This window comes from Epargyreus clarus, unplaced genomic scaffold (genome assembly GCF_041222505.1).
Source record: "Epargyreus clarus isolate Ecla_fem2 unplaced genomic scaffold, WU_Ecla_fem_2.2 ptg000007l, whole genome shotgun sequence".
NCBI classification, from domain to species: domain Eukaryota; kingdom Metazoa; phylum Arthropoda; class Insecta; order Lepidoptera; family Hesperiidae; genus Epargyreus; species Epargyreus clarus.
This window is the reverse complement of record NW_027332215.1, coordinates 15,815,318-15,831,363: the sequence shown is the minus strand read 5'-3', so window position 1 is coordinate 15,831,363 and position 16,046 is coordinate 15,815,318. Positions and strand designations below refer to the sequence as shown.

The window sequence follows — 16,046 nt, the reverse complement described above, 5'->3', positions numbered from 1 at the left end:
GAAGTTTTGCCCACGCCTACATTTACAACCAACAACCTATGAATCGAGAAAACCCTTTTCCTTGACTAGTATTAAGTTCCCACTCAGAATAAATCATTGCGTAAATTTTCTTGCCCTACTCACAATTTATTTGGGGTTGCTCAAAAATGAATACATATTAGATTTGTTGATCCCACACAATACAACAAAAGATGTCACATAGTGACTAGTTTTAAGGCAGAAATAAAATGAGACATAATGTTAACTATTTAAATCTGAATACTTCTAATAACCTGTCTTATACCGATTTAAGAACCATATATTTAATTTTTCCAACTATTGTAGGTAGTTAAAAATTGGTAGGAAAGCTTTTTACAGAGAGGCAATTAGATTATATTACCTGATTATATGCCGCATCATTAAATTCCATCCAGCAAAGTATTTTTAAAAAGACGTTCAGAGTAGGATTTTTATTGAAGAGAAAAATAAGCGCTGGAAAGCAATTCCAGACACTCCAGTCGTAAGTTTTGCTTGCAAACGTGCTCATTATCGTCAATCTATTTAGTCGCAATCCGCTAAATAGAGCGCGAGTAACTAGCTACGTTAACCGTCACAATGGATTTAATCCGCTTATCTATCGAACTGTAGACATTGGTCTGAAGTGTATTTGAATGATATGAACGAAAGTCCCTCTTCATTAATATCTATAGAACTCATAAATTATAGTCTGGTATAAGATCACAGACCTGTATTCGTTCTACAATTTAGATTAATGAAAATTTTATTTAAGACTTGTTAAAGATTCTCAAGAATTTTCAAAGCGTTGAGCAAATTGATTTACCGTAATTGAATTTTCATCCAATATAGTTGTCAGAGGTGACAGGAGTCGCGCCGTCCATTTTCTTTACAATAAAGTATGTATATCCAAAATCGATAAACGTTCTACCAGATTGTTACCTTTAGCAATATTATACCTAACAGCCCAGTAACGCGAAGGTGAAGGAGTATCGTGAAGGTGTTAGAACCCTTTGTGGTTCGTCTCGGCACCACCGCCTCACGGTGTTCCGTTTTGAAGTAAGGTAGACATACTTTTCCGAGGCGTTCCAGCTTAGTTCTCAGGGGAAGCGGCGTATCTGTGGCCAACCTCAGATAGGAATATCTAATTCTACCTGGGGTTGATTATAGATCCATTGGCGGCATTAGCCACTTACCATGAGGTAGACTGCATGCTCGTCCGCTACTCCTATATTATAAAAAAACGCCTTTATAACACTACAAGCTTTTATTAAAATTGTTTTGTTAGTTCGTATGTATTTGAGGATCAAATGTTGCTTAAAAAACAGTAAAAAATCTCAAACGATTGAGCTGAAGTTTTTCATACGCGTTGGTTTGCTTGACAAGGCTTGATGAGCTTAATGACGTCATTGTCAATCCAATATCGCAGTCGCTTAAACATCTCATCCTATGGCTATCAAATGAAAGGTTTTCTGAGAGTAATATGGAAACAGACAGATGGACAGATATACATCTAGAATCTCAAATAATAAGAGAAGGTCTGGGGTTACATAGATACCTTGCTATTGTTTTGTACTGAAATGAAAATAGATATGAATATATTACATTGCCGATATCGAAACACAAGAATATTACTATATTTGGTACTAGCTGACCCAGCAAACTTTGTACCGCCGAAAAATCTATTTATCAAATATATTTCATATAAAATATAGCCTATGTTACTCGTAGCTTTCGAATGGTGAATGAATTTTTAAAATCGATTCAGTAGTTTTTGAGCCTATTCATTACAATCAGACAAACAAACAAAGTGTTCTTCTTTATAATATTAGTATAGACAAGATGAGTCTTACTGCCCTGATGTGTCCTTGACGTTTTGTTTTTTGAATCATTGGACTTAAAGGGCGTTAAATTGTTAAAAAATTGATGTACTCACTACTATACGATACACTTCATAATTGCGTGGAATGGTGGCGGATAACATATTTACCAATTATGTTATCCGTTCATAGAGTTATGATATCAGTTCTGCTATTACACATCAAAACTTTGAATACTCCATTTGGTTGGGAAACGGATATGCATGTACCCTGCTTTTGTGCTTAATTATAAGTTTGAAACACATTAAGAGTACAAACTTCCACACTATCCGTACAAAGTTTATCTGGAATTACTCGTACTTTAGGTACCTTAATACGAACTACGAAAGAGTTCACTACTATGTAGTGGTGTATTATCTTCAGCGTCCTGACAAAAGTTATCCGATTTCTACTCGCTAACATTCTTTCTTAGACGCTTAGACTTTGTTTAGTTACGCGTTAGAATATATGGGGTTCTGCCTAATAATTGCAATGTTAAGCGCTGCTTCTGGTTTTAAAAGTGTGGTAAGGGAGACATCCAAAGCGTTGGTCCTCAATTGTAGCAACGCATCTGTGACCGTATTCAGGTAGGAATCCTAATCCTATTTGGGTTTAATTACAGACATGCGGCACTTAGCCACTTACCATCATATGGTACATACGTTTTCTACTTGAATATTATAAAGCAAAATCATCCAGAAATCATATTCTAAATGTATGATGAGATGCATAACCTTGACCGTGAAACAGCACAGCGGTAACAGGTTACTAGGTTGCATATTGCCGTTCCATTTATATGCAAGCGCCAGTATGCATTTCCATGCAAATTTTTACACGATGTTACCCTCCGCGTTATTGAGGGAACCTATTTGTATGTAAAATATTAAACAGACGCCGTCACTAGTGGTTGAACGCTGACGTTAGCTGCTCTATTATGCTGTCACATCGCTGTCGAAGCGTCGAGAGTGTATTGTTGTATTTTGCACGCTTTATATTTGACTTAGAGGCTTAGTTTACTAAAACTGTATTGTTGTGCAGTATTACACATACTGGACAGCTTAGTTTAAGCTGTTGTATTCAAGGAAAAGGTTTGCAGCTCGATAAGAATAGAGCTACAGTATCTTTTGTCTGACCTAAGCAGCCGCATACCGAAAATACTTTAAAGTATAATGCTCTCCAGATAGAGACCGACAGGCTATTCGTTGGATATCCCTTAGTTCACCACGTAACGCTGACATTTCGAAATTCTAAAACCTTCAAACCAGAGACCACAACCCAGCTGCGCTTAAAACTGCTGTTAGAATGCTGTTAGAAGGAGTGGTGATGGTCCCTACGGAGCAGAACCACAAAGGGTGTACTATCCACTCTACTCCCTACATCCACCCACAAACTTAAAATTGAAACATATACATACCTATTCTAAACAAAGGAATTATTCCGTCAAGTTAATGCGAGTTTATCATATGAGGAACAAAGCGGTGACAGTTGGAGCACCAACTAGCAACGTGCTTGCAGGTATCGCCAACACTATGCAACAAACTTTGAAAGTTCGCGACCCGTGTCATCGAACTATCGGGACACCTGGTAGATTTTGCTGAATAATTTATTGTCAGAGAAGAGCATGCTATGTTTATTGAAATTTGTTTAAAAGTTTAAAAGTCGAGCATCACCTAACATATTCTTATAGTATTATGATACCCTTTTATGCAAGCAAAAGCAGTGATAGCCTAGTGGTTAAGAAACGCGGCCTCTCGATCGAGGGGTCCGAAGTTCAAATCCCAGGCACGCACCTCTGATTTTCAAATTTATGTGCGTATTAGAAGTTAAATATCACTTGCTTAAACGGTGAAGGAAAACATCGTGAGGAAACCTGCATACCTGAGAGATTTATAAAAAAAAAAAAAAACTCAAAGGTGTGTGAAGTCTACCAATACGCACTTGGCCAGCGCGGTGGACTATGGCCTAATCCTTCTCATTCTGAGAGGAGACCCGTGCCCAGCAGTGGGACAGTAATGGGTTGATGATGATGATGATGATGATACCCTTCGCCCTTTTGGGGTTCACGCAAAATCTAACAGGTCCTTATTACTAAGGTGGAGGCTTAGTAATAAGGAATAATGTGTGTCCGTAGCAGAGTGCGTGTATTAACAATAAGTACTAAATATAAAAAACCGCCCAACAAGACACCACTGGTACGGTTTATGTATGTATTTCACCACAATAGATAGACACTTTAAATTTCAAATCTCAAGAACTGCTATGAAAACGAATACTGAAGGTAAAGACCCACGGAACCATCGTGAGCGTTCTACTCGCACTTGGCCAATTATGAGGTGGATGACACCATTGTCCCTGTAATTCCGGGACCAGAATAGGGTTACGGTATCCCCTGCCTGTCGTAAGAGGCGATTAAAAGGGGGCTTCGGGGTTGCGGACGACAAGAGTGGGAGGTAAAACCGCCCGGTCAGCAACCCCGGGATGGACGGCGGTATGTGTGTTCGCATACCGTCGTGAACACCAGACGGTGTGGCGAGCGTCAAGCTCACCTGGGCGGAGAACGACGACGCAACGCGCCAAGAGGACTCCGGTTGCGTTCCGTTGGAGACCCCGGAGTCCTCTACGCAGCGCCGAGTACGGCCACCGGGGAGGTTTTAGTGCGGAAAAAATCCCACATAACCCTGTGTCGCTCCCACGGCACCGGGTATCTTTTGAAGGCTTCCCCCTCGTTAACAAAAAAAAAAAAGTACTTTTCTGATCGTGCTGGTTTCAACTATTTAATTAAACAACTCCATAGTAATAAATACATGATTGCCTGAACATCCAATAATTTATTTAGTCAAACAATATAATTTGCTAAACAACTATTTATACGCATTGCATACCCGCAATTTATGCGAATACTTAAATTTATGCGTTTGATTATTTGCTAGCAAACATAAATTTTACCGTGCATATAAATACCGAATTAACTAACCGTTGGAATAGTTTATCGCTACAACCCATTCCAATGTAATAATTAAACAGTAACAAATAAGCTGTGTTTAAGTCACAGGAAATAAAATGTTAAAGTATAGTTACCTACAACAGTAGGTAACCAGCAAACTATAGTCACCTACAAGAGTAGAGAACCAACAGGTTCTCTTGAAACTACTTCGTATAAACAGGATCGGCAAAGAATTGTGTTTCGTCAGTCCATTACTGTTTCATTGCTGGACACGTGTCTGAATAAGAAGGATCGGACGTAGTGGTAGACTTCACATATGTTTTATGAGTTTTTTTAAGATTTCTAAGGTATGATGCAAGTTTCCTTCGCAATAAAGCGAGTGATTGATTCTTGATTTATTGGTTGATTGATTGATTGAGCGAGTGATTCTTAACATCAGAGGTGCGTCTAGGATTAGAACTTCGGACTGCTTCGAGATGTCGAGTTACAACTACTAGTCGATGTATGTGTCCGTCTTACACTACCTCTATAAAACAGCAACACAGAGCAAAAATAAGGAGCGATTTACATACAAACAACCCCATTGTTAATAAACTCTCTCTTTTTTGAAGTTGATTAAATAATTACATATTCATTACGTATCCCTCTAATAAATACGAGTAATCAGTGTTATTTAATGTAGTTTCATGAATGTATGTAATGTACTTATCATTTTGAACATTCCGTTAATAAGCCATTGACTGGACACGGTCCATTCATAAACTGAAAGTGATTGAAACCACAGCCACCCCACTGCCCATGCCGAATACGCTACAAATTAATACTCGCAATTCTATTCATATATTTTACACATGGTAATTTATATGAATAGCTTGTGCGTGCCTGATTTGTCGCATCAGTATCATCGGCATTCATTTTGTTCCACCCATATTGTATGAACTACTGGAAATTATATTTTTACGTCAATAATTTCGCCATGAAACTGATAGACAATTTAGTTTTCGGCCTTTGACCTAAAATATGTTAACGAATTCTATTTGAATTTGAATTCGTAATATTGTGGGACTAATAAACTATTAGATATTTTTATTAGTTAAATATTTCAAGTAAATGACTTTTAAATGACCTTTCCATTAAAAAATCAAGTTTTGCTGTTCTATTACAATATATATTTTCCTGTAATGGTCCTATAAAATTATTTTGTGTGAAAGGTCCGGTTAAGTTGAGTCCAGATTTGAGGTTAGGCAGACAGTAACAGACATACACTATAAATTCAGATATGAAAAAAAACATATAAATACGGGTATATATTTATTTTTCTCTGAAAGAAATAAATATCAGACTCAAAAATATTATCAAAAGCGCGCCATGAAAGCAAGTTATTTTCTTAATTTCATAATCGAATCTGATGTTCCTGTTTATACATTTTAATTCTAAAATTTCCGAACTTTCTCTAAAAAATGATAGGACCCTTTGAATCCTCTTAGAGTTCATTACTTAAAACATGTCTACTAATAACACGAAATATAACGGTACTGTATTTATTTACATGATAATATTTACAATCGCTGCATGCCCTCGAGTGTTATACATAACATAGTCTGATCTCTTGACCTGCCTGAGCCATATCACTCTATTTATTTTAGACGATCTTTTAATAACATAAATATTCTCTCATTGCTTAAAAATAAATTATGTAAAGTCGGTAAAACTCGATTGCTGACCACAGCCGGGGACGATGGTCAGCGAATGCTGGCGACTGCTTCCAAACGTCGTTCGTACATTAGAGCTTCAAGCGGCTCTATTTCATTTATATTACTGTAAAAAGATATTTCTTCATTATATTGACGATGTATTGCGACCCTGTTTTAGTTTGGGTATACAAAGGCCATTATGAGGTCAGCTACAGGTGTCTATAATAGCAGTGATGACATAACATCAGACATCATGGTCTGAATGGTGCAGTAGCCGTTGCTTTTATATGTTTTTCTTGAGAATGTTTTGCTCCGAAGGAATATTAATAATGAAATATGGTCCTTTATCAAAATATAACATTTTTAAATCACACGAAATATGTTTTACTATTAAATTTTACAATAAAAAAGTAAGTAACCATATGATTTTTCTACGAAAAAAAAAATGTGAGCCGTCACGGGACGCCTGGCAGATGTGAAACATCGACATTATTTCGTAAAAGTAATATGCAGAAAAGAACATATTGTGATAGGAACTAAATATGTCATAATGATAAAATAAAATATTACGATTTTTTTCCAGATAACGATGACTATTTATTGAATAAACATTTATTTTCATTAAATACAAAAATTTACGAATTTATTTCAAATCGTGACTACTTAATTCGTTTAATCAGTGACTTCGGTAATAGTTATTGCGCATGGCGACGCGTCGCCACACCGTACACACTACTGCATATAGACTGTATATATATACCATCGTATAGCGTGGCGACGCCACGGCATGCGTCGCCACGCCAGAAATCGGTTTTACGTGCGGCTATAGATGTTTCACATCAATAACAATGGTTTTATGTTGAATATTGGAAAATATACCTCTATTGTATTCATGTGATAGCTTTCAGAAATTTTCAATAACACATATTATACGTAGTTACAGCAGGCTATAGTTTCAAGCATTCGAAACTTTTCCGGGAAACAACAACAGCCGTACATTATGTGGTTGCCGAAGAAGTTCGCGAATAAAATAAAATCGAGAGCACTAGTTTCAATGAAACAAAACATCCGAGATTGTATCTGTTATTATTACATTACAAACGCTTTTATTCCTCTTGCTTATAAATTAAATAAAAGAAAGTGGAATCCGTAGTCTTCAGTTGTATTTATGCGGAGTGCCTATTGAAGCTTGAGAGCGGAATGGTATTGTCTCTGTCATAACAAGTACCAAGTAATTACCATTATTAAAACATTAAACAAACTAAGGTCAATGTAATTACTTTAATTTTACGTTCGATCGAAGACTTTTTCGACCCTAACGAAATTAGAATCTCCTTTGTCCTCGGTAAGAAAGATTTTTTATCGTTCATTTTATTTTAGAGTAAAAAAGATTAATTAAAAATTTAGGCTACAATTTAATATTTTTAATAAGGGCCGTTAAAATGTAATGTAATAGCTGAAGATACAAAAACTTTCTTGAATAAAATAATAACTCTTTTTTGATGTCTACCTATTTACGAGTACATGGAAGAAAATGTAACTATGTAGTTTGTATGTAACTATTGTAGTATCAAATGAGAACATTCGCATAGATACCTGCTCATAAAATGTGATCTGAGTTTCAACTTATGAAATGTATGCATTATTATTTTAAATTCAGACGGCAGGGAAATGCATGTTTTTATAATATGCTTTATACAAACAATATACTTATAAAGTGCCGAAAAGTGTCGACTACTTTTAATACCGAGTAAACATGTACTTAAATATATTTGATAGTAAAAATAAATGTAGGAGAGCGATTCAAATTTACTGGTTCCTTTTACTCTTAAGACATGTTTAATAACTTTGTCGTCTTTTCCTCCTATTATCTACACTTGTAAATATTTAAGTTTACAAGAGACAAGACGTGACCGATATTGTGACAATGGTAGTGTTTTGTCTGTCCCCCTTTATTATACTTGTTATAATAGAATATTGACCGTCACGAAAAATATGAGGAGAGTATCAAATGATAGGTACTCTCAAGAAGCGGACAGAAGCACAACCATTCCAAGAATTTGGAAGCGACGAAGCTTACTTTAAAATTCAAAGATTCTAGTATAAAGGAGTTTGGTGCTGGAAAGATTTATTTACAGAAACATTATGAACCTAAGGTTGAGTTTTTTTTTTTATATAATATAAATATCATAGAAATAGTAAACGAGAATGCAGTCCAACTGATGGTAAGTGGCTGCTGCTGTACATTGATGTATATAAGTAAGCCTAGAGAAGTTTCGATTCTACCCTGAAATCGCTTGGAAAAGTCTCTCTCCCAGAACACAGCTATGCTTAATATTGTTGTATACAACGTATGTCTTATAAGACAGAAATAGGTGAGGCGATGGTGCCGCCGGAGTCGAATTGCAAAAGATTTTGCTACCTTTACTGAAGCACTAAAGTCAAAATAAAGTAGTAGACTAAATATATTACTTAATTAAGTAAACAACTTAATGGAAAAACCATAAAATTAAATCACTAGTTTTTGTGTTCACGGAGAAAATATAAGAGAAACGTATACATATAAAGACGAAATGTTGATACTTTAAAAACTCTCTGAAGTAATAAATATAATAGCCTGAGAGAAGCAGTGTTTAAATATATTCTACGTACATTATTATCGTGCAGTGTATTACTTGCGGGAAGAGCATAAATAAATACAACAGGATAAAACAAAGAGCAAACGGTGAAATGTATTTAATTACAAATACAGTGAAAGGAAATTGTTGAAAACATATGTTTACGGAGAAATACGGGCTTTAACCAACTGTGGTTAATATTTCATTAATTGTAATGTATCGTAACACTAATAAACCACAAAGGTAAAAATATATTCCATTACGAACTGAAATGTACCGAAATAAGTTATTTTAAAACCAGCAAAGCTATCAATATAGCTGTATGTATATTGTATATCTTAAGATAGTAAAGTTATTAGCTAGCTTACGGCTGGCTCATAAAATATAACTTTACTTGGGAAGTTTTAGTTGTAACTACTAGAACTTGAATGTTGGGTAGTTCATAAGCAAACCATGAAATATTTAGGTATTCAATGAATCAGGAAAAACAAGAAATTGTAAGTCGAGGATCACAATTTCTTTCAAATCTAGTAGATTACAAATTTGACCCTATTATAGAAATGACTGAATTCTAAATATTTTTGAAATAAATAAAGTTAGTTTTAGGATTAAGATCGTTTAAAGTAGTCGTTTATTGGCCTAATTACGTATAAAAATTGAATCAATATGACCAGTACTTTTACAAACTAGATAAAAAATCCATTGCGATCGGTATTTGCTTTGTTATTTTATCAAAAAATGATGGTTTTATCTCTTTAAAGAAAACAAACAACTTCGTAAAGTCCATATCATTGTTTGTGTATTGTATTTTATCATCTCGGTTTTAAGTGGGTACTTCAAGGAATGTCTATCTAAATAGATAATAGGCATGAACATAAACAAGTAAAAATTGTTTTCATAAGTGAGTTTCTTATATAAATAATAATCTTATGCTCACGGCCTTCATCAAATTATTTTTAACAGGACAGTAAAGTGGTAGACTATTGCGTTAAAAGGCAACGCCAAATATAATTGTATTTGGCTAACAGGCGAACAGGCTTTGAAATCCAATTTCCGTCACATTTTTGAACAGCCCCATATCATAGCGCGGCGAGAGTGCATCAATTTTAACGTAAATTTAATTTTGTCATCGACGTCAAATCACGTTAACTAGAAAAATGTTACCACAAAATTGAGTTAAAACACCTTTTGTTATTATACTGTTATCTTTCTAATAAAATACAAGAACGTTACATCGAATGACACTTTATTGGTACGAAACCCTTTCTGTAAGAGTTTAAGCCGCACTTGGCCAATTTGATTTAAATTTATAAAACTTTGATTACATTTGGATAAGTTAAATGTCATTGAAACATTGAAACAATAAATCGTTAAGTCGGCGAGATGACAAAGTCAACCTTATCGATGACGCATAAAACACGAGAGCGATTAACAATACAATGCAATCTCACAACAATGTTACGTTTTACGTCAACAATGGATTTATTACGATGTCAGAGAATGTGCTGGACGTAACATTATCAGGCTTTCATATAACATTGGCGTAAAGGTAAGAACAATATTTTAACTACTTTTACTATCCCATAACAAAGAGATTTTTTCATGAGTATGCAGTCCATCTGATGGTAAGGCTACTACCGCCCATGGACATCTGTAATCAATCCCAGATAAGTTTAGATGGCCACAGATGCGCCGTTCCCCTGAAGGACTAAAATATATCTCTAAAGATATCTGTAGTTCGACTCCGGCAGCACCACCGCTACACGTATTTCTGCCTTATAAAAGCAGTGTTAACTCCCAGTGCGTTCTGGCTTGAAGGATGTGGTATGGGACGCAGTGTTTTCCGAGGAGGATGTCAAATAGGAGTCTAATCTTATCTGAAGTTAATTACCTATACGCGCATGTAAATATTGACAAATGCTATTTCATCAGAGACAATAAATAATTACTAAAATCGAATTTAATCTGCAGCGGCTAAAAAAGTTTTTAATTATATCTGTTATATGAAAAGATTTAAATGTGCAACATCGACGTAGAGAACATACATTTTCATACATCAGATGTAATGTGCGTCATATACATGCAAGTTCCAGGCTTTAAGTATAATTCATATGCCGGGACCTCCCTAGCGTCCACTTCTGCCATGTTTATGTGAATTCGCCACAACCAGATTTTAGGGTTAGCGTTTTCAAATCAAAATTATTTACCAAAAATTAGCTTATAAACGTTAGGTTTTTTATAGTATGCAGACGAGCATACGTCCCAACTCATGGTAATTAGCTATTGTCGCACATGAACGTCTGTAATCGGCTCCATATAGGATTAGAGTTATAGCAGAGGTTGGCAACAGCGTTACTATCCCTGAGGACTAAGTCGGTACTCAGTATGTCTTCTTTACCACACCCTTCAAATCAGAACACACCAGCGCTTTACACTGCTGTTATTAAGCAGAAATAGTTAGGGTGGTGGTGCAGGCAGATCTGAATCACAGACAGTTCTATCACCTTGAAACTTTGAGTAACCCAACCTACTTGTACAATTCTGTCAGATACATAATCATAAGGAGCGAAATATACATACTTACGAAAGTAATTAATATTGTTTATTTAATGAGCTAATTATTCCATAATTCTCGGAGCGTAAATATACTGTATAACATGTTATATACGAGTTAATTAAACATTATCTGAAGTTAATTGGCTGATATTATGTATTAAATAATTGAAATGTAGTAGAATCAGTATAATTAGAACGAAGAAATGTTACTGCCACATCTATTCCTGGCTCTTAACAGCAATGTTAAGCGCTCCTACTTCTTGGTTTGAAGTGTGCGGTAAGGTAAATACATTTTAACAAGGCGGTCTAACTTAGTGCTCATAAGTCTTCATTTCTGGCCGATCGCTTCTTAAATCACTTAATATAACGTTCATTTTGTTAAAATATTTCTCAAGAAACTTTACCATGTTATCTAAAATCTTTAAAACTCGATAGTTAAATATTTTGTTGCTATAAGAGAGCTTGTAATAAGGGAATAACTGATTAAGAAGATTCACAATGTGTACTTGGTGTTCAGTAAAAGTTTTATAGCAGGCTGCACGGAAGGACTTTGATCGTTAAAACATCGTTAAAATTCTTTCCACTCGCTGAATAAATTTTTATGTCCCACCCATCTGAGAAGGTAGGTTTCCTTGATAATAGACCTTATTAACTTAAAAATGTGGGTTATATTTTTTACAATAACGAATAAGTAATAGTAATAATAAAATATCAAATGTGAGATTTTCCGCGTACCTAGAAATTGTCACCAGCGCCATGCGTAATACAGATTCCTTGCAATCCTAAAGTCTAAAATAGTCGAGTCCTATGTAAGTTAACCTGCAACCACACCCTGCTACCGAAAAGCAAGAACAACACGGCAGAAATCGGTGTTGCGGTAATAACATTCACCAACCCTCTCTCAACTGTAAGAACAAACCCGTGTCCAACCATAAACCGTGTAGGGGAAAAGATTGCAGCCATGTATTTTTATAAAACGAAAGTATCAAATGAACACGTATTTCATCTGATGGTGAGTAAGCACTGCCACCCGTAGACATCAGTTATTAGCCTTAAATATGAATGAACTACTAAGGGGTGACTACAAATGCGTTGCTATTCCTAACTTAATTGGAACGCATTTGAATAAATTAAAACTGACTTCAATATCTCATGTATAACGTAAAACTTTTTGAATGATCTGTATGCGAGTTGTACTCAACTTTTCATTCTAAATGACCTTATTTGTTTTAATGGCTAATGAGCAAGACCAATTAAATTCAATTAGAGCTCCAGCTCATTAGCTTCTGCAAGTTAGGTTCTCTTGGAATAATACTAATTACTGAGTTATGAACGGAGGATCTCATTACCGTTATCTTCAAACTTCGTAACTGTATTACTTGTATTTACCTTATTATTTAAGATAAGCTTCATATTTTACAAACTAGATAACTGCCAACGCTTGGCAAGAGCCAAAAGATATACAAATATTTTCCATTGCAGACGCAACGGCGAAAATTTTAACGTTGGGTGTCAAAGACGAAGTAGTCAAATAGACTACCAGGTATTTTTGCGGACCCTTCGAAACGCAACTCATTAAATTACGCGCTTGTCCAATAAGCCTCCCGTTCCGTACTTCCGTAAATGTCGGTGAGTGCGCAATCTTATTAGGAAGATTATTATTATTTTTTTAGGAGTCTATTTGTTCGCTTCGTTTACTGTTCTAAGGGACCTTTAAGCTTTTAATGAAAGCACTCGGCATGCTATGCCGCCGGCATTTTTGTTGAGTAGGTAATAATAATAATAAAAAAAATGAATATGTATACTTTCAAAATATTAAAATTGAATATAAAATATTTAATATTGCGTATTATTTTTATCTATTGCAGTTAAATAATATCTAAAACGTCTTAATAAGATAAAAATGTAGTCGACGCAGCATTTTCGTCTATTAGGTTAGATTTTGTTTTATAAAATTGTATTTTTATGTTATGTTTATTGTAAGCACTTGTTTTCCGGAACTTTGCCAAAATTGCAAATCCCGAAATTTTTGCCGATAAAAGCGCAAGTTTGTGTTATTTATCATAATATTTTTTGGTGCGAAATAATTTTTGTTTATAAATTAAAATATTTATTTAAAAGTTAAGAAACAATAGAAACATTTGTTTGTAAAAGAATAAGTATTTCTCAATTTTCACAGATTTAAATTCACAAATGTGGGATAAATTTCATTTTAAAACAATCCTGATATATATGTAAAACACAATTAACAACAGTTCACAAAACAACCGTTTAAAATTATTTACTCGACGCATAAAATGACGTAATATTAATTAAAAAAAAAACTAAACAACCGAAAACATAAAATCCGCCGCAAATTTGGCAATCCCGAGTATTTTTTGATTGGCCCGACATCCCGCAAAAACAACGCCGAAATTCACCTCTTTTTTGCTGTGCGCCAAAAGCTTCAAGCAAACAATCTAATTATAAAACAATATATGTCAATCAACGCCGGGTCGTTTATCGGTATTACGTGAAAACCGGCAAAAATATGCTGGTTTATTCCGACGCGTTACGGAAAAAAACAACAATTAAATTTACGAATAAAAAAAATATATAAAAGATTTTTTAAATGGCACTGAATTTTATTTTAAAGTTTGTACGTACCTTTGTCGGCAGCTGGAGCGCGGGAAATCGCGACAGGCATTTGGAGGCGTGTACTACACACCGGTTGCGCGCGTATACTGACTGAAGCGGCGGCTCAGAACCACTGCTTTCAGCGGAATCGCGCTCACCACTTAGAGTCTCCGAAGTTTCGCGCAGAGTCCTGACATTTGACACCGGTGATAACTCTATCACTGGTCTGCTACACATTTATAATTCTTAATTAAGTGATTTTATGTACGCTGTCTCATCTCAATCAATTACTATTGACATTTTAGACGCTCACGTATTCAGATTTAGGGGAAGTTTTGGAAGATAGTTTTAAATTAATGTTTAATAATATCAATATAGAATGCAATGTTTTAAGATATTTGATAAAAGGTTACGGTATAATCAGATCCGTTTGCTAATGAAATTTAATTTATAATATTTTTTTTATGATTTCAAACCTGTAGTGTATTTAAGTGTAATGAATATAATAACGACAGAAATAAAATAAAAAAATAAAAAAAAAAAACAGAAAAAATGCCTAATTCATTACCGAACAATACCTACGCAACGGCGTCTAATTTGATGCCGCGATTCCGGGACAGAATTTTTGCCCTGGGAAACATCGACTCGGGCATCCCTACCCCGACGCATGCGTATAAGACGTCCAAACGATTGCCGGGTAGACTTACCACGTTGATTGATTCACGAAGTTGTGCGCAGGTTAACTCACCCGGCACGTACCTTAAGTAACGCACTTCCAACCTCAAAAGGCCTTCCCGCCCTCTTCGGAGCCACCAAACGGCGACCTCTGGAGGGGTCTCTGTAACAGAAAAAGCAGGTCTAAACATGCTGGCCGCTTTTATCTGGCCACTTGGTAAGCGCGCGTCATTTGTTTTGAAAATGGAATCGGAACGCAACTCGCAAGCTTACCACCGCTTGAGTTACGAACTAGCGTGTTGTTTTAAACTTCCCCCATACGCTCAAGTGCCGCGGCGTATATTTTGAACTAACTTCTTTATTAAATTACAGGCGGAATCCAATTTATAATGTACATTATTGAAAGCTCTTTAACAGTTTTCGTGTTCGTTTCGAAGAAATTCAAAGCAGGCTCTTAGGATCCACAACTTTATGTAAACTTTTCCTTGCTAATTTCAACCTTGCCAATAAATTATGTAACATCCTGTCAAAAGTTACGCTTTTGACTATTAAATACGAATACATTTTCTATTGTTTGTCATAAAACTTAAGTCTCATTAGCACATATAATATAACCTGTTGAGTTAATGCTAAGTTCAACTCCGCTTAATATACGTAAGGTATATTGAACGCATTTTTGTCTCTCCACTCATATTCATACGTATGATATGTGAGTATGAGTTGTATATTTTCGCCTCACCTACAAAAAATTTAGTTCTTAGAAGAGACTACGCACCTATGATCGACTTTGGTAGAACCTCTGTTTTACAATTTACGTATTTGTTTAAAGGTAGGGATCACATACTTAAATTGACTGCATGTACATTAGCTACTGCAATGTAATAGAAAAAGAAAGTTTTATATAAGGGTTTGGTCTTTTTCCAAAATAAGTTGATAAAGCCGTAAGACAAGTTAAGTAAGGTCGGTAGATTGGTAGAATTAAGGCCCTTGAGAACAATAAGGAAAACTCTCAACATGTGTGTAACAACTCTTCGGTAAGTATACCTTTAACGTAAAGTAATGATAATTAAGTTATAGGCGCCTCGCTTTG

At 35.2% G+C, this 16,046-nt stretch overlaps 1 protein-coding gene across 1 annotated transcript in view; it reads right to left on the bottom strand.

The window, feature by feature from the left end:
- The window catches only part of LOC140743518 (dipeptidase 1), a 141,801-nt gene extending 127,335 nt beyond the window's left edge, over positions 1–14,466 (bottom strand). The window contains exon 1 of the mRNA XM_073074851.1: positions 14,312–14,466. Within this exon, the coding sequence (XP_072930952.1) occupies positions 14,312–14,351 (40 nt within the window). The 5' untranslated portion in view covers positions 14,352–14,466. The remainder of the gene's footprint in view (positions 1–14,311) is intronic.
- Positions 14,467–16,046: the final 1,580 nt, after the last annotated feature.